This window comes from Paramisgurnus dabryanus, chromosome 22 (assembly GCF_030506205.2).
Source record: "Paramisgurnus dabryanus chromosome 22, PD_genome_1.1, whole genome shotgun sequence".
NCBI classification, from domain to species: Eukaryota; Metazoa; Chordata; class Actinopteri; order Cypriniformes; family Cobitidae; genus Paramisgurnus; species Paramisgurnus dabryanus.
In genome coordinates, this window is record NC_133358.1 from 32,990,805 (window position 1) to 33,008,754 (window position 17,950).

The 17,950-nt window shown below is 37.4% G+C and overlaps 2 protein-coding genes across 2 annotated transcripts in view; both read right to left on the reverse strand.

Annotated features, from left to right (window-relative positions):
* LOC135740538 (uncharacterized) overlaps nucleotides 1–11,808 on the reverse strand; it is a 22,499-nt gene extending 10,691 nt beyond the window's left edge. Inside the window, exons 1-40 of the mRNA XM_073813140.1 lie at nucleotides 10,759–11,808; nucleotides 10,625–10,678; nucleotides 9,914–9,985; nucleotides 9,660–9,734; nucleotides 9,444–9,485; nucleotides 9,230–9,331; nucleotides 9,053–9,163; nucleotides 8,861–8,971; nucleotides 8,670–8,780; nucleotides 8,472–8,579; nucleotides 8,267–8,377; nucleotides 8,062–8,172; nucleotides 7,487–7,594; nucleotides 7,238–7,345; nucleotides 7,052–7,162; nucleotides 6,866–6,976; nucleotides 6,679–6,789; nucleotides 6,393–6,497; nucleotides 6,215–6,313; nucleotides 5,954–6,055; nucleotides 5,769–5,879; nucleotides 5,520–5,627; nucleotides 5,333–5,443; nucleotides 5,164–5,268; nucleotides 4,980–5,090; nucleotides 4,791–4,901; nucleotides 4,599–4,709; nucleotides 4,328–4,438; nucleotides 3,692–3,802; nucleotides 3,363–3,470; nucleotides 3,161–3,271; nucleotides 2,936–3,046; nucleotides 2,751–2,861; nucleotides 2,568–2,678; nucleotides 2,365–2,475; nucleotides 2,077–2,187; nucleotides 1,327–1,437; nucleotides 1,056–1,166; nucleotides 869–970; nucleotides 7–96 (exon numbers count right to left, since the gene is read on the reverse strand). Coding sequence (XP_073669241.1) covers nucleotides 7–96; nucleotides 869–970; nucleotides 1,056–1,166; nucleotides 1,327–1,437; nucleotides 2,077–2,187; nucleotides 2,365–2,475; nucleotides 2,568–2,678; nucleotides 2,751–2,861; nucleotides 2,936–3,046; nucleotides 3,161–3,271; nucleotides 3,363–3,470; nucleotides 3,692–3,802; nucleotides 4,328–4,438; nucleotides 4,599–4,709; nucleotides 4,791–4,901; nucleotides 4,980–5,090; nucleotides 5,164–5,268; nucleotides 5,333–5,443; nucleotides 5,520–5,627; nucleotides 5,769–5,879; nucleotides 5,954–6,055; nucleotides 6,215–6,313; nucleotides 6,393–6,497; nucleotides 6,679–6,789; nucleotides 6,866–6,976; nucleotides 7,052–7,162; nucleotides 7,238–7,345; nucleotides 7,487–7,594; nucleotides 8,062–8,172; nucleotides 8,267–8,377; nucleotides 8,472–8,579; nucleotides 8,670–8,780; nucleotides 8,861–8,971; nucleotides 9,053–9,163; nucleotides 9,230–9,331; nucleotides 9,444–9,485; nucleotides 9,660–9,734; nucleotides 9,914–9,985; nucleotides 10,625–10,678; nucleotides 10,759–10,827 — 4,110 coding nt within the window. The 5' untranslated portion in view covers nucleotides 10,828–11,808. The remainder of the gene's footprint in view (nucleotides 1–6; nucleotides 97–868; nucleotides 971–1,055; nucleotides 1,167–1,326; nucleotides 1,438–2,076; nucleotides 2,188–2,364; nucleotides 2,476–2,567; nucleotides 2,679–2,750; nucleotides 2,862–2,935; nucleotides 3,047–3,160; nucleotides 3,272–3,362; nucleotides 3,471–3,691; nucleotides 3,803–4,327; nucleotides 4,439–4,598; nucleotides 4,710–4,790; nucleotides 4,902–4,979; nucleotides 5,091–5,163; nucleotides 5,269–5,332; nucleotides 5,444–5,519; nucleotides 5,628–5,768; nucleotides 5,880–5,953; nucleotides 6,056–6,214; nucleotides 6,314–6,392; nucleotides 6,498–6,678; nucleotides 6,790–6,865; nucleotides 6,977–7,051; nucleotides 7,163–7,237; nucleotides 7,346–7,486; nucleotides 7,595–8,061; nucleotides 8,173–8,266; nucleotides 8,378–8,471; nucleotides 8,580–8,669; nucleotides 8,781–8,860; nucleotides 8,972–9,052; nucleotides 9,164–9,229; nucleotides 9,332–9,443; nucleotides 9,486–9,659; nucleotides 9,735–9,913; nucleotides 9,986–10,624; nucleotides 10,679–10,758) is intronic.
* A 66-nt stretch (nucleotides 11,809–11,874) lies between these two features.
* On the reverse strand, nucleotides 11,875–17,652 carry LOC135740539 (LIM zinc-binding domain-containing Nebulette-like). Its single transcript, XM_065258983.1, has 4 exons — nucleotides 17,288–17,652; nucleotides 15,730–15,824; nucleotides 12,455–12,539; nucleotides 11,875–12,009 (listed from the first exon to the last, which is right to left on the reverse strand). Exons 1-4 carry the CDS (start codon nucleotides 17,486–17,488, stop codon nucleotides 11,896–11,898), a joined length of 495 nt encoding a protein of 164 aa, XP_065115055.1. The 5' UTR covers nucleotides 17,489–17,652; the 3' UTR covers nucleotides 11,875–11,895.
* Between the last annotated feature and the right edge of the window lie 298 nt (nucleotides 17,653–17,950).

The following is a 17,950-nucleotide window of genomic DNA, read 5'->3' on the forward strand; positions in this document are numbered from 1 at the left end:
CAGTATATTGGCTTGTTTAGCGTGTTGTATATCAGGTCTCTCCAGCAGCGCACGCTGGTCAAATGTCTCAGATTTACTTTGGTTCTTATAGGCCACCTGTGAGGATAAATAATAATGAATAAACACAACACATATAATCTACACAACACATATAATCAATGCAACACATTTAAGTAACACAACACATATAATCAATGCAACACATCTAATCAACACAACACATTTAAGTAACACAACACATATAATCAACACAACACATCTAATCAACACAACACATTTAAGTAACACAACACATATAATCTACACAACACATATAATCAATGCAACACATTTAAGTAACACAACACATATAATCAATGCAACACATCTAATCAACACAACACATTTAAGTAACACAACACATATAATCAACACAACACATATAATCAATGCAACACATTTAAGTAACACAACACATATAATCAATGCAACACATCTAATCAACACAACACATTTAAGTAACACAACACATATAATCAACACAACACATCTAATCAACACAACACATCTAATCAACACAACACATTTAAGTAACACAACACATATAATCAACACAACACATCTAATCAACACAACACATATAATCAACACAACATGTATAATCAATGCAACACATATAATCAACACAACACATTTAAGTAACACAACACATATAATCAATGCAACAAATATAATTTAATACACAACACATATAATCAATGCAACACATATAATCAACACAACACATTTAAGTTACACAACACATATAATCAACACAACACATAATTTCATACACAACACATAATGAAATATTAATGTGTGTGTGTGTGTGTGTGTGTGTAAGACTCACGTCACTGGCAAGTTTAGTGGCTCGTGTGGCATTAAGGATGTCTGGTCTGTCCATCACTTCACTGTATTTATGAAGTTCCTCTTTCCCTCTGCGATACATCACCTATAACAATAACAATATACTGTTAACATGTATGTGTGCACGTGTGTGTGTTTGTGTGTGTATATACAGTGCATGTGTTGCTTACATCACTCTGGTGTTTGTTGACCTGTGTGGCGTGTGTGACATCAGGAAGATTCATCATATGTGTGTAGTCAGATTTTCCTTTCTCAGACTCAAACTTCTCTTTATATACTTTCTACAGAAGACACAGAAAACTGATTATCATGCGTAACAAAACACAATATTATAACATCATCCACGCACGCACGCACGCACACACACACACACACACACACACAGAAAATGTATAAAAACATTGTGTATAATCTATAATGTAGTATAATGTTTCTACTCACATCACTCAGATGTTTGGAGACTTGTTTAGCAAACACCGTCTCAATGGTTTGAGGCATCTGAGCATACAGACATGATTGTGTTTCCTGTTTACCTGCGTCTCTATAATTCTTCTGTAGATGAGAGAAAGATGATCAAACACACCTGAGCAAACTTATCAATGTCTTCATGATCACTAGATAATCACAGGTTAAACTCTGCAGGGCACCAGGCCACCTGGGTAGATTTGAGAAACCCTGGAATAAGGCACATGTATAACCTCCATATAACCACCATATAACCTCCACATAACCACCATATAAACTCCAAATAACCTCCACATAACCTCCATATAACCTCTTGTGTCCTTGTAAACCAAATGAGTTAAAAATTATACTGAATGGTCATTTTTATACGTTAAGGTTTTCTGTGAAGCTTAGATTAGGGCAGTGGTTCTCGAATTGGTGGGTGTGAGATGGTGCCGGGGGGGCCCAGTTTTATTTTAAAATAAATTAATTCATCATAAATTCTGTGCAATTAAATCTCAGAAAAATAAATCTACTAACCAACAGCACTAAATTGTATAAAGTTTGAGATTGTTTTATATCATGAATTTTCTTTGGGGGGCACGAAGGGATGCACGCGACATAAAGGGGGCGCACACAGAAACGTTTAAGAAACACTGGGTTAGATGATATAATATACAGTTGGGCTTAAAGGTAAAACAGTATAAAAACATTATGTGTTTGGGGTGTGTGTGTGTGTGTGTGTACCTGACTGTACAGTTGTGTCAGTTCTTTGGCGTGTTGTGTTTCAATAGTTTGGGGCAGATGTGCATACAAGCAGTTCTCCATCTTCTTTTTTCCTTCTTCTTTATATTTTTTCTACATTCAAACATTATTTACACAGGATCAGTACTCATGAGATTCAGATTTCTTTAAATAAAAAGTTTGTTTTTGAAATGATAATCTAACATCAACCTGTAAAACCAGCAGGAAAACACCAAAGTCAAACAGTTCAAACGTGTTAACAGTAAACTGAGATGATAAAGAGAAGATCACCTCACTGATGAGCGGCGTCACTTCTTTAACAAACTGTGTGTGAAGCGTTTCAGGCAGTTGTGAATACAGACAGTCTGATAATTCATCTCGAGTCTCTCGCTTGTAGTTATTCTACACAAAACACACAAATCACAACACAACAGCAGAAGATTACAGAAATGACTCTACTTGTAATAGATACACAAACACACAAGCACACATACATCACTCTGGAGATCTGTCATCTGTTTGGCAAACTGCATCTCTTGTGTGATGGGCAGCTGTGAATAAATGCTTTTGCAAATCTCCTCTTTGCCTTTCTGCTTGTATTTATTCTGAGAGAAACAAATCACACAGTCAGAAATGAGTATATAAACACATAAACACACACAGACACACACACACACCTGACTCAGTTGTTCAGTGATGTTTTTGGCATGTTGTGTTTCTGTGGTCTCTGGCAGTCGTGTGTAAAGACTCTGTGAAATCTCTTTCTTTGCGTCCTCTGTGTATTTACTCTGTAATAAGAGTAAATCTTTATTTTAATATATTAATCCTGACACACGCGTGACACACGGCTCATGTGTCGTACCTGACTCAGAAGTTGCATGGCGTCTCTGGCGTGTTGTGTGTCCAAAGTCTCTGGCATCAGTGAATATAAAGCACTGGACTTCTGCTTCTTAGCTGCGTCTTTATATTGAATCTAAAATGACACCATCAGTCTTATAGTCTTTATACATCAGACATCATGTTGATTTATAATCATCTTCTCTTATTCAGCTGGATGGACAACACATAAAGTCTTCAGTCTACTCACATGACTCTGTAGTTCTGTCACTGTCTTGATAAACTGCGTCTCTGTCGTCTCAGGGAGTTGAGAATAAACACAAGTGTTGAGGGTTTTTCTGCCCGCCTCTCTGTATTTATTCTGTCAAACATAAACCAACAGACAGGTCAGGTTTCTCATGGAGCTTTCACACTAAATGTTGAGATCTGATGAATGATTCGTGTGCGTTTACATCACTCTGCTGCTCGCTGATTTTTGCAGCAAATTCAGTCTGAGGTGTTTGTGTCATCTGTGAGTAAACGCTGGATGACTGAAGTTTCTTCCCATCTTTATATTTAATCTGTTCATGAGAGAAACACATGCGTTCATACAACTGACTACAGATGACATCATCAATCACATCTTCATTCAATGCTCATCTTTGACTTTATTGAACACATTTAAAACAGGACAATATGACTTTCTGCATTGTGTTAGAGAAATAAACATTATTTAAGTTTAGTTTTGATCTTTTCATTTAAAGCAGAAGTTTAATAAAGATAAAGACAGACGTGACATCACCTGACTCTGTATCTCTGAAGCGTCTCTGGCGTGTTGAATGTCTTTAGTCTCAGGCAGTGTGTGATATAAAGCTGTGCTCATCTCCTTCTTACCCGACGCTTTATATTTACTCTAAAATATCAATCAACAGTTAAACATGAAGGATTTGGGAAAATATCATTAAACGCTGTTATTTAAACTTTAATGTTTGCATGTCTGTTACATATATTTGTTATAGGGGCGGTTTCCCAGACTGGGTTTAGATAAAGCCAGGACTACCATAGCACTTTAAAATCTGACACACCCAAAAACAACACATTTTTGCATTTAAACACATTATAATAAATGATCTGTGGGGTATTTTGAGCTAAAACTTCACATATGTACTGTACTCTGGGGAAGATTTATTTGACATCTTCAAAAAGATTGTGAAATGTCCCCTTAAAGCAATTTTACGAACAGACCTTACAAATGAACATTACTGGTGTGCATCTTGACACAAAACAATGCCACTGATATATTTAATGATATGTCAATGCAAGTTGTTTTTAGATAAGTCATCTTAAAGATGCATCTTAGTCTGGGACTAGACTTAATACCACAGACTAGAAACCACACCATAATATAAAGCCATTTAAAGACACATCTGTAGATCACCTCACTGATGAGCGGCGTCACTTCTTTTACAAACTGTGTGTGAAGTGTTTCAGGCAGTTGTGAATACAGACAGTCTGATAATTCATCTCGAGTCTCTCGCTTGTAGTTATTCTACACAAAACACACAAGAATATCAGTCAAACAAACACAACCAGCTAGAGATGATAGTTATGTATTGAAACTAACACTGCTAGTCAAGTGAAAGTCATTTACAGAAAGACACCACAAATCAAATGAGTTAATATTACAGACAAACACAAATCAACATTACCTCACTCAGTAGTGCACACTGATCTTTAGCAAACTTTGTTTCCAGTGTTTCAGGCATCAGAGAGTAAAGACACGAAGAGATGTTTCTCCTCCCGTCCTCTTTATATTTCACCTGCACATTCAACACAACTGAATCACATCACAGATAAACTGATCAGGTGTTCAATAAGACTGAAACTGATGTAAACTTTACGTCGCTGTAAAGATCGCTCTTTTCTCTGGCCATCTGAGTCTCAGGGGTTTCAGACAGTTGTGAATAAACTGAAGACGAATCTTCTTTCTGATGTCTTTCTTTATATTTCATCTAATACAAGAGAGAAATCATATAGTTTAAACTTCACACGGTATTAGCAGAGGTCTAAGGACAGATGATTGACAGTACCTGACTCTGAAGATGTGAAGCTTGTTTAGCATGTTGAGTCTCGAGAGTTTCAGGCAGCTGGTGGTACAGAGATTTACTCATCTGATCTTTAACACCTGATTTATATTTCACCTGAATCAAATACAAACAAACCCATCAGACTGGATTCAGATGAATCAGTAAACGATATAATGATAAATCTCACCTCACTCTGGAGTTCACTTAATGTCTTTACAAACTGAGTTTCTGGAGTTTCTGATAGTTGAGAATAAACACTGACGTTCTTCTGTCCATCGCTCTTATATTTCACCTGAAACACATGAACATGAGCTGGAGTGATGCTGCTGTAGATGTAGATGCAGATTTATTCATACCTGACTCTGAAGCGTGCTGAGATCTTTGGCCAGCTGTATCTCTGGTGTGATTGACATCTGAGAATATAAGGATGACCTCAGATCTTTCTTCACCGTCTCTCTGTATTTCAGCTGTAGGTAAAACACATCCATCAGTTCTTACCTAAATCTAAACTCATCTAAAGAAATGTTGATGTGTAGTAGATACCTCACTCTGTATCTCTGCGGCGTGTTTGGCATGTCGAGTGTCTTGTGTCTCGGGCAGATGGGAGTAAAGAGACTGAGCGTCTGTTCCATGATTTTCTTTATATTTAATCTAAACACACATACAGAGACTTTATATATATATATATATATGATCATGTGTTAGTTTTACACTCAGTCTCTCTCTCTCTCTCTGTGTACTTAAATGACAAAAACTGTTTATACTTTCTCTCTCACACACACACTCACGTACGTCGCTCTGAAGCTCATATGCGTCTTTAGCGTGTTGAGTTTGAAGTGTTTCAGGCATCAGGCTGTATAAATTACTCTCTGCCTCCTTTTTACCATCAAGTTTGTACTGAATCTGAAATCAAACACAGCTTCAGAAACGTCTTCATATAAAGGTTAAAGGTGAATGAAAATGAAGTATTATTGTACCTCGCTCTGGATGTCACTCATGTGTTTGGCCAACTGAGTTTGTGAAGTCTCAGGTAAGACTGAATAAAGACTTTTCTGATCATCTTTCTGTTTGTGTCTGACCTGAGAACAGAATCAAAATGTTTGAATCATTCTGATATGAAACATGAATAGATGTGATGTCTCTGCAGAAAAACATCTGTGATGAATATATCAGTCTGTCACTGTGCTCTATAAAACATATATCAGAGTTGGACAAACATGATGTGAAGTGTTTCGTACCTCTCTCTGTGTGTCATTAATCTCTCTGAGCGTTTGCATCTGAAGTGTATCAGACAGATGAGCGAACAGAGGACTGGGCAAACTCTGCTTATATTTCACCTGCATCAGAGAAAATAATCTGAAGATTGAGGAAAACTGAAGCCTGCTCACAAATAAAGAAGTGTGATGTTTGAATGACCTCACTGATGATGTCACTGGCGTGTTTAGCATGTTGTGTGTCCAGCGTCTCTGACAGGCTAGAATACAGTGCGTTGTTGACGTTCCCAGACTTCTTATATTTCACCTTAAGGAATAAACACACAGTTCCTTCATGAACATCATTTATATATGTATATATAAAAGACAACAACACTTGGAAATGAAAATGTCTCAGTAAACAAAACTATGATGATTTTTAACCTCTTCCAACATCACTCGATCAATAATTGACGGATCAATAAAAATATTTGATGTTTATTCTTCACCTCACTCTGGAGTTCTGACACTGATTTCACAAACTGAGTCTCTAGCGTCTGTGGCATCTGTGAATAAACACTGGACGAGAGGATTTTCCTGCCCTCCTCACGATAATCAATCTGAAAAACATCCAAACAATAAACAGAAAACCGTCCACGCTGTTGTGAACGAATCAGAAGTGAAATTAATCTTCACCTCGCTGATGACACGAGAGACGTCCTGAACAAACTTCATCTCTACTGAGTCTGGAACCGAAGTGAAGGTGGACCCTGAGAAATCGCCTTTCCCCGTCCCTTTATATAACACCTAAATCAACAACACAACAACTTTTACATGACAGACGTACACACGACACACCAGAGAGAGTAAATGTGTTGTTACCTGACTCTGAAGATGTGAAGCTTGTTTAGCGTGTTGAGTCTCGAGAGTTTCAGGCAGCTGATGGTACAGAGATTTACTCATCTGATCTTTAACACCTGATTTATATTTCACCTGTATCCAACACATTAAACACACTTCATATACACATACTGTACTGTATGAAGATTTATTATCTGTGTTTCATACATCACTCTGTATTTCACTGGTGTGTTTGGCAAACTGTGTGTCCAGTGTTTCAGGCATGAGAGAGTAAAGATTACTGCAGTTCTCCTTTAAATCCTCTTTATATTTCATCTGAAACACAAAGCAAACATTATCATCAGAAGAGTGACGTAGAAAACTTGTGTGATAGGAGTGTCTATGTTGTTGTTCTATTGGTGATGTGAATGAATGAATGAATGAATGAAAAGAGTGTTTTATTTGAGAGATTTTCACCTGACTCTGCAGCTCCATCTGATGCTTGACAAACAGATTGTGTGGAGATTCTGTTGTTGAGTATAAATGAGTGTTCATCATCTCTTTACTGTCCTCTTTATACTTCACCTAAACACAAAATACACCATTACTCAAAATATCTCTTCAAGATTCATCTGTGTGTGCTTTTTAAAATATAATAAACACATGAACATAAGTGTGAGTGTAAATCTTATCTTGTAATGGTCCAGCTGCAATCTTAAGGATGTCCGTGTTTTTATTGTGTAAGTGTGTTGTGCTCTTCATGATGAATGATAACATCATTTCTTTATGCTTTAATTATGTGGATATCATTTCTCTATATTGTTATGGTATTATTGCAGATTCTTTATGTAATATCAAACTCCTGCTTGTATATATATACACTGTATAATATAAGGGTTATTTCCATGCAAGATGGAAAAGCATGTCTAGTTTAATATGACAGCCGTTATTTATAATATATATTGACTAAGGGGTGGTTTCCCAGACAGGACTTGCACTGACATATTTTGACATAAATTTGTGCCTTTGTTTTGAAAATGTTGATTTGTTACCTGACTCTGAAGATGTGAAGCTTGTTTAGCGTGTTGAGTCTCAAGAGTTTCAGGCAGCTGATGGTACAGAGATTTACTCATCTGATCTTTAACACCTGATTTATATTTCACCTGAGAGAGATCATCATTGGATTATTTACAGTAATCTATCAGTGCTTTATTAGTTTTTTACATCAGAGGATAAATGAGGTTCATGTTTAAGTACCTCGCTCTGAAGATCACTGACGCTTCTGCTGAACTCTGTTTCTGGTGTATCAGACAGTTGAGAGTAAATACTGCTGCTGATGCTCCTCTTGCCCTGTTCTCTGTATTTATTCTACACACACACACAACAGAAGAGACGCACACATACGGTGTTTTGGTCTGATATTGTAGTACAGGTTGTTTGACTGTACGAGTGTCTGATTTACCTCACTGATGATTTCTGTCATCTCTCTGGCAAACTGAATCTCTGGAGTGTCAGGCAGTGTGCAGTACAGTGAACTCGATCCACCCATCTGTCCATCTTTATATTTAATCTGATTAATCAAAAACACAATCAGCTTTTATATTAAACGACTTCAATCAAAGGTATGTCTTCATTGACATGTGTGTGTGTGTTTGTGTACCTCACTCTGAAGCAGGTTGGCCTCTCTGGCGTGTTGTGTCTCAAGCGTTTCAGGTAGTTGTGAGTAGAGACTTTTAGAAACGTCTTTTCTGCAGGCCTCTTTGTACTTATTCTGATAAACATGAAAAACTTTCAGACAATATAACAGCAGATTCAGATGATGAAGTGTGTAGAGATGAATGTTTGCGTTACATCGCTCTGTAGATCCGTCATCAGTTTGGCGTGTTGTGTTTGGATGGTGTCGGGCAGTTGTGAGTAGAGACTACAACCCAGATTCTTCTTTCCGTCTGCTTTATATTTCAGCTGTAAAACATCAGCGGTGTCGTATGAAAGAGATGAAACACACACGTGACTGTACGTTTGTAAGAGATGTTGTGTGTTTACCTGACTCTGTACATCAGAGATCTCTCGAGCAAACTGAGTTTCTGCAGTGTCAGGCATCAGTGAATACAGATTGAAACACAGATCTCTCTTGCCCTCCTCTCTGTATTGTCTCTGTACAATAACACATCATTAAACACTCGCCATAAACTTACACACAATGCACTCTTTGATTCTTACCTCACTGTAAAGTTGTGAGATATCTCTAGCGTGTTGAATTTCTAATGTTTCAGGAACGCTCGAGTGCAAACCATTCACCGGCTTCTTTCTGTCGACTGCCTTCTGTTCAAAAGAATAAAAAAAATATTACACAACCCAACTGTATTATTGTTGTCGTTCTGTTGGGAAGGAGGTGTAGTTTAGACTTCAGTGCAGGTTTACTGTAGTTTTGTACCTCAGTGAGGACTGAAGACATTGAGATCTTCTCATCTGTGCTCTGTAAAAACAACAACAACAACACCACAGCAGCTGTAAGAAATCTCTTTAATGATGTAAACGGATCTGAGGAGCATTCATGACCTTCATCTGAGGATCTCTGACATCTGAAGGACTTTCAATCCTTTTTATCATGTGATTTATGATAGACAGTGTGAATGTAAACGTGTCTCACCTCATCGAGGACATCAGACACAAACTGAGCATCACAACTGATTGAGTTTTTCTTCACGTTCTCTTCAATCGTCTCCTGAATTAAAAACACTTTTATAATCACTTACATTAATAAACTGAGAGTTTACAGCTTTAACTCGTGACAGAAGATCATGTGTACAAGAGCTTAAATAACTCACATGTGTTGCTATTTTAATCTCTGAGAGGTTTTTAATGAAGGATAAAGTCTGATTAGATGAGCAGAAACACATTTACCTCACAAAGCATCTGAACAGATTCTGTCATCTCTACACATGAAATGATTTTTGATTCCTCACTGCTGTCGATCTGAAGAAAGAATCAGATGATGCTCATAATGTAAGATGTTAACTCTTTCCCTGCCAACAGTTTTTACAAAAGTTGCCTTACAGAAGTTTAATGCATTCCTACTTTAAAACATACATACTGTTTTGAACTGTTAAGGGTTAAATGTGATTTACATATTGAATATTAGCACATGCTGTCATTGGGCTGTAATGCACTGATATTCAATACAACAGCATGATGGCCAATGTGCAATTTTCATAAACAAAATGATATTATCCAGTGTAAACAATACAACCAGGGTATTATTTTTGCTCCATGGATGAAAACAGAAGAGATCTGTACCCAGATTTAAAAATGAAAAGATTTTTTTGCAGTGTTTGTCCAGTGAAATAAAGCAGAAGTGACTCTTGTACACCGTCTACTTGTTCTTTATACAGACTGAATTATATTTATTGGACATCTGAGAGTGTCGTTTGTTTTTTTCTGGATTCATTCAATGAAAATACACAAAGCCCTGCCATCATCTGACCTCACACTCATGATCATCTGTGATTGACAGGTGATCTAGGATCAGACTCTTAGTCCTGGTGAATGAATCCAATCTAAACGACTCCATGATCGAATAAAAACATCCATACTGATTCATTCACAGACACTCACCTGATGGATCGAAGAGATCTTCTCACACAGATCTGGATCACCTGCGATGGGTTCCTGTTAAAGAGAGAGAGAGACACAAAGACACAATGATGTATCATGTCAAGGTCACCTGTGACATCAGCAGAAGATCTCACCTCTGTGCCGAGTCCCACATTCAGATCAACGCCTCCATCTGTTTGGGCAACTTCTTCAACATCAGACATCGCTAAAACTCAACAACACGAACAGATTGAGAGAGAGGACGAGCACTGAACTGAGAACAGAACTCACAGCTTTGACTTTCCAAAGACTTTCTCCTCATCACAGCTTCTTATCACTGAAGCTTCATCCACATTTAGAAACACTTGAGTTTATCACAGGAATGTCCAAACGCCCAGATGTCCTCTGTCACGGACAACTAACCCGTCTGACACCATCACATCAGCTGCTGCATTCATATTAAACATGATCAGACCTTTATAAAAGAAAAGACTTGAGAAATCTCATATAGTCACAGTGAAGAGGAATCAGAGTCACATCTACAGAGATCAACATATACTACAACTATACAACTAACATTTAATAGAAATGTTTAGAGACCGCAGCCCAGCAGATCAGATTATGTCACAGACACAAACATGCACAAAAACACATTAATGTTGTCTCAAAACAATATATTCATATCAAGAAAACATTTTAAGTGAAAGTGTGACATGCTTGTCAAGTATGCAATGCATACTCACAATGTGACCTTTGCATTTAACCCATGCCAGTCTGATGTGAACACACACAGACATACACACACACACACGGACATGTACGGAAACACACACACACACACACACACACACACACACACACACACACACACACACACACACACACACACACACACACACACAGAGCAGTGTGTGCCCCGGGGGTCAATGGGGTTAAGACACCACAGTCGCAACCTGCTGGCCATGAGAACTGATGACTTAAACCTGATATAAATGAATATTTTACCTCTCATTTATCGCAGAACAGCGGTCTCAAAATCGCTTCAGTCATGAAGAATAAAATCTCGCCATCTCGCTGATGAATCATTAATATTTAAAACTGAAAAATTCATGCTGTGGTATTCTTATCAATGACCAAAATGCACCAATGATCATTAACACTGTCACACACACACGCACGCACGCACGCACGCACGCACGCACACACACACACACACACACACACACACACACACACACACACACACACACACACACACACACACAACTAAGAGAGTGAATGTGAGTTTTGTATCATACGTTGCTGATGTTTTCTTGTGTTTGTTTAAATCTCTGTAGCTCTGGAGTGTCTGTGACGATACTGAATCCACGGCCTTTACTCTCCTCAAAGTCTCGCTTATATCTCACCTAAAAAAACACACAAACACACACACAGTCTGTATGTTTTGTGTTGTGAAGTTCAGACACGTCACTGGTTTGTATTCAGCTCTGCACCTGTTAATATATTTATTTATTATGTGATGTAATACAATACAATATCATTTTATTTGAATAGCACATTTTAAAAAACAACTGGTGTTAAACCAGCAAAGTGCTTTACATAAACCAGCGGATATGATATCCATAAGATATTAAACTGATGAGCATCAGAAGACTACAGATGAAACCACTAAAGGTCAAAGATAAAGCAATAAAACAATGACTAATATGAGAAAACATTTGAGATCCTGAGGAACAAACTTGTGATGTGGACGGTAGATTTTCTTGGGAAACAGCTGGAAACTCTTTTATGAATATGTCAGAGATACAGTAGACGATCTGATGATGTTTTATATTTCCTGTATAATCTCACCTGACTCTGTAACTCGCTCTGATGTTTCAGACGAAGGTTCTCTGGTGTATCTGTCACGATTGTGAACGATGTCTTGGGATAGTGACTGTTGATAGAAATATATAATGAGATGACACAGAGAAAACCTTCGTTCGCAGTATTATTCATCACTTCAGTAATAGCTTTTTCATGATTTCATTGGCATTATGTGATAAAAATAAACCATCATCATTCATTCAATCAGCAGAAAGTTTCCTTGGCAGCCCCTGACTCCGCCCCTCAACAAATTAATGAGCAAATATAACCAATCAGCTCTCAGTTTCTATGTGTTTACATCACAAACTTTATGCTGAACAACACTTGAGTTTATATCAGGTGTATATTTATACACAACTACATCTCAGCTGATCACAAACTCACAGTGAAGTCTGAAAGCACAACAGAAGCTCACAGTAAGATTGTGTTGATTTAAGTTTGTTTGTCTGTCAGGAGCCCACCCTGTAATTACAGATTATTATAAACACACAACATCTCTCTGGAGAATACACACACACAACACATAGAGAAACACACAACACACAGAGGTTTAAAAGAAACGATCACTTTAAACTTGTGTTGTGTATGTGTGGTGAACACCGGTTCCCTGTTAGAGCCTCATCTTCTCTCCTGTATTTAGGACATTGTGTGATTTTTGTGTTGTCTCCAGTAGCAACTGCTGCTTTCACTTTGTTGGAGTTGTGAACTCAATCCAGAGAAACAAAGAGTCGCTCTGTGGGACAGCTGAAGTTCTGCCAAACACACAACACACACAACACACACAACACTACAACTCTACTCAATTATTACTGCCATCATACACATTAATGTTTGAGTGTTAACTCAACAGTGTGACTGAAGTCTGAGTAGAGTTTTATATATTGTTTAGGAAGGGTTTGTGATGTTCTGATGTTAGAAAATAAAAAACAGTTGTTTGTGTAATATTTTTTAGTTTATAAATACTTTTTATTACTATTCAAACTGACTGTACAAACGTAAGGTATTATTGTATCGCATCATTCATCAAGTTATCAGATTTGGCTTCAATATCATGCGGCCCTATTGTTAAACACATGACTAACTCAAACCCAACATTTTAAAACGATGCTTTGCTTTTCTTTGGCTCATTCTTCATGTTGATAAAACAGAAGCCCGGGGCGTTTCAGCCCGCACACTCGACCTCAGTAGGTGTAGGGACAGATCGCAGAATAAACGCTCGCTCACATTCACTCTTCTCTATATCTATATCTTATTTTACACAACACAGAACCTCTGAATCTGTACAGACAGACAGTGGGACACACGACTGCAGAGGCGTCATGCACATTCATACCTTCACCCTCAGTTTTTTAGACAAACAGATTTGACATGCAACCTCCAAATCAAAGAAGTGCCATTTCAGATGTAAATATGATGCAGATTTGTTATTATTCTGATTAATTGATGTAAGTTTTTGACATAAAAGTTAATCATCACATTTATTTTGGTGGTTTTCACATGAAGGCAGGGGGCACAGATTGTTAAAAATGTAAGTGGGAGACTGTGAAAGCTCTATAATATAAATACCCCTTCACGCCTGTATATTTATGATGAAGTTATACAGTGTAAGTGTTTTTTGATTGTCCCACTGGCTGATTGTTGTGAGGCGAGTGTGTTAAGACCCTGAGGGGAAACATGTGGCCCACATTCAGACTGAATGATGCCCTTCATAACAATACAATACACTACACACTTCATCATCACAGACCACTTCTACAGGATTACTGAACTAATATACAGATACAGACTAAACAAACATAAAGCACAGATGATGATTCAGGAGGTTTTGTGACAGATCAGCAGATGAGCTGAACATGAGATCCATCAGCAAAAAAGAAAAGATTCATCACAATTCACTATGGCTATATTATTATTATCATCATCATCTCAGAGCATGACCTCACAAACACCGTAACCATCCCTCAGATCTGCGTCTGAGCAAACTAAAGACAAATGTCACACAAGTAAGTATTACAATTAAACAATAATGTACCAAAGGTCACATCACACTGACATTTAAACACAATCGACAGCAAATAACGTAAAGGCCACACGACAATGTGCCTCTATTGTAAATGTGTTTTATAAGAGCAGCTACTTAAATCTGTCACATTAACTCATTCACAGTCAGTGAACCGCACACACACAGAGTCACGTGACCTCACAACTAACAAACTCCTAAAGCTTTAGATAAAACATTACTACAACTGATACACAATCCATCAACACCACTTCAACCAAATCCACAATTGTATTGCTTATACAGTTGTGTATCCTTCTTGTGTATGTATATTGTGTTATTTATGTGTTACTCCTCACTGCACATGTGATGTTGGGTGATGTGATAATAAACATTTGATTTGTGTGAGCATTCACCACACCAGACAGCAGTTGGTTTCTATAAAACATCTAACGGCAGCATTCGCTCTTAACGTCTCTCCAAACAAACTTCATCTATCCAGCGGCTCAAACTCCATATGTCAACATCCATCTGCTTTCATTTCTCTCATGAGACTTTCATAAAAACTCACTACAGAATAATAAACAGATCTGATGATGAGAATACAAAAACATTTAACACCCAGAGAAGATGAAGCTGCATGAGTCGTATCATTTGCCCCTGGTTTCACAGACAAGACTTAGCTAAAGCCAGAACTAAACACCTTGGTTAAATTAACTTTTATAAACATGGTCTTTGGTAAAGATGTTACTAATGTGTATCTTGAGACAAATCAATGGCTCTGGCATATTTTAAGATCTCTAATATGGCCTTATATAGTTATTTTCAGTTGAGACACTGTGGTTTAGTCTAGTACTAACCTTAAGTCTTGTCTGTGAAACACGTCTGGTACTAATAACATTGATAATGTTTGAATAAGACTGTAGAAATATCAAAGATTCAAGTCTTCAGAACAGAGAAACTTCAGATAAGAAGACACAGATCACAACTAAATCTGTCAAAACACGTTTTCATGTTACTGATGTAGATAAATAGATGAAAACTAAAAGAAATGATGTTCAGGATGAAATATTCCAGTCAGACATTTCATTGATTATTTAACGTGTCAGATTTGATATCATGTCTTTATTCAGATGAACATGTGATGGCTGTGGGTCAGATTGATGTCGAGTCGCACCATGTTAAAGTCTGATTTGGTGACCTGCTTTGAAACCAAGACAGATATAAAGAACTACGTGAAGAGGAAGTGAAACACACTTACGCACTGCAGTAGGGTTTCTTGTCGTAGCCTTTGTAGTTCTTCATGTTGAGAGTCATCTTACACACTTCACAATGAAAACAGCCCTTATGCCAGTTCTGAACAACAGCAAAATCACAAATTATATTTCATTTATACATCGAGTTTACTCTAAAAATAAAAGACATAAACAAAGTTAAACTGTAAAAAGTAGCTTCATGTTTCCAGTTGTTGTGGGTTTCAATCCCTCAAACACACAATGAGTCAAAGATTCACACCCAGTGTTGGCTAAGTTAAAGTAATTAATTACTAGTTACTAATGACATCTAATTACAGTAATTAGATTACTGTACAAATGAGTATTGAATTGAATTACTTATTACTAATGACTTTCTAAATCCTATTAAGTAAATGAGATAAATATTGGCTTGAAACAGCTCAAATAAATCGTATAAAATTATTCTGCTCACACTTTTTAAGGTCCAATTCTCACTAACTACTTTTGCCTTAATATACTCCTAATAAATGCTTATTAATACTAAGTAAAGTAGTTGTTAAGTTTAAGTATTTGTATGAATTGGGTAGGATTAAGGCTGTAGAATAAAGTTTTGCAGAATTAGGCATTAATATGTCACCCAGATAGCCACTGGACACTGTAACGGAACAGGACCGCAACCGCAAAACGATAGAGCCGGACTCGTTCCTGGGTCCAAACGCACAACGGGCCGAAGCCGTTTCTGGTCTGTTATTAGGGGTTGTTGCGGATATGTACCAGCGTCGATCCAGCACTGATTCAGCACCGCCTGATCATCAGTATCGGCTCAGATTCGAATTGCAGATCTGGACCAAATCAGTGTCAGACACAGCTAATGTCTTTCGGTTATCTTTGGGAAAAGTGATCTGGGCCAGATCTGTTAAAATGATATAAATACTGAACTGATGTTTAAGCTGAAACCTCTATCTGGCACGGATCTGGTTCACAATCAGAAAACGTCTCTGAGATAGAAACGGAGGCAAGGGGCTTAAAACGGATCCGGGCCAAATGTAATTGCTATCTGGGTCAGGCATTAAATGTTAATGTTAGATCCACTATTGTATTATATATAACAGTGTTAACTTCAATTACATCACAAGTTACTGTCATTAAATTACTGAGTAATCACTTACTTCAAGGAAAACGTCATTAAATTACAGTAACTAATTACTTAATAACTAGTTACACCCAACACTGTATGACTACACAAGAGTTCACAATTGAATAAATGATTGTGTGTTTGTTTTGTGGGTCACACTGCAGCATCAACACTAAATCTCTTCATATTTCTCATTCAGTGATCTTGTACAGTAAACCAACAAATCTTTCTGTCAGATTTAATCAAACAAATGTATATTTAATTCTTCTTAAACGCTTATAATGCCTTTATTAACACTGCAACTGTAAGATGATGAATAATAAATAAACCTCATTAACGTAATGTAAAAAACACCATCAAATAATCATTACAGCAAACTTTATGTTATAACTACCGACTGGACTAGTGATAAATATCATGTAAAGAAATAAACTAGTTTTCCCACGCACCTTATCGAGGCAGTTGATTTTTTCTGTAGGATAAACGATCTTTGCACAGCGCGCGCACGCAGGATTCATCTCGTCAGAATTGAACCGATGATTCACAGTCGCAGTCAAGTCTTCCCTCACTGTCTCATAGTGCACACTAATGAGGGTATGTGTGTGTGCTGGGAGGGGCGCTTGCTCAATGTTCACTACATTATCGCTCATGTGCACCAGAAAACAATACGATGCCTGTCTCTAATCCTAGTGAACTAACTGCCTAGTCAACATTTTCAACAATTATATATTACTTAGGCTCTCATATCTGACTTAATGGACAACTGTCTAAGTAGACAGCTCGTTAGACTTTAAAACACATCCGCAGATTGTTTGTTTCTGTGTTAGCAGCGCTAATTAGAGAGAGGGAGAGAGAGAGAGAGAGAGAGAGAGAGAGAGGAGAGAGAGAGAGAGAGAGAGAGAGAGAGAGAGAGAGAGAGAGAGAGAGAGAGAGAGAGATTGTTATGTAAGACCTATTTTTTACTAGACACAAACTAGTTGAAGCTTTCAAGTTGTAATTCATGGGCGTGTAGCGACACCTGCTGGTCTCTGTTATATATCAACACTTTTTATGTTTGGTTCTAGCTGCTCACGTGCAAATCGATCTTCTGGACGAATCCTAGCGAACAAAAT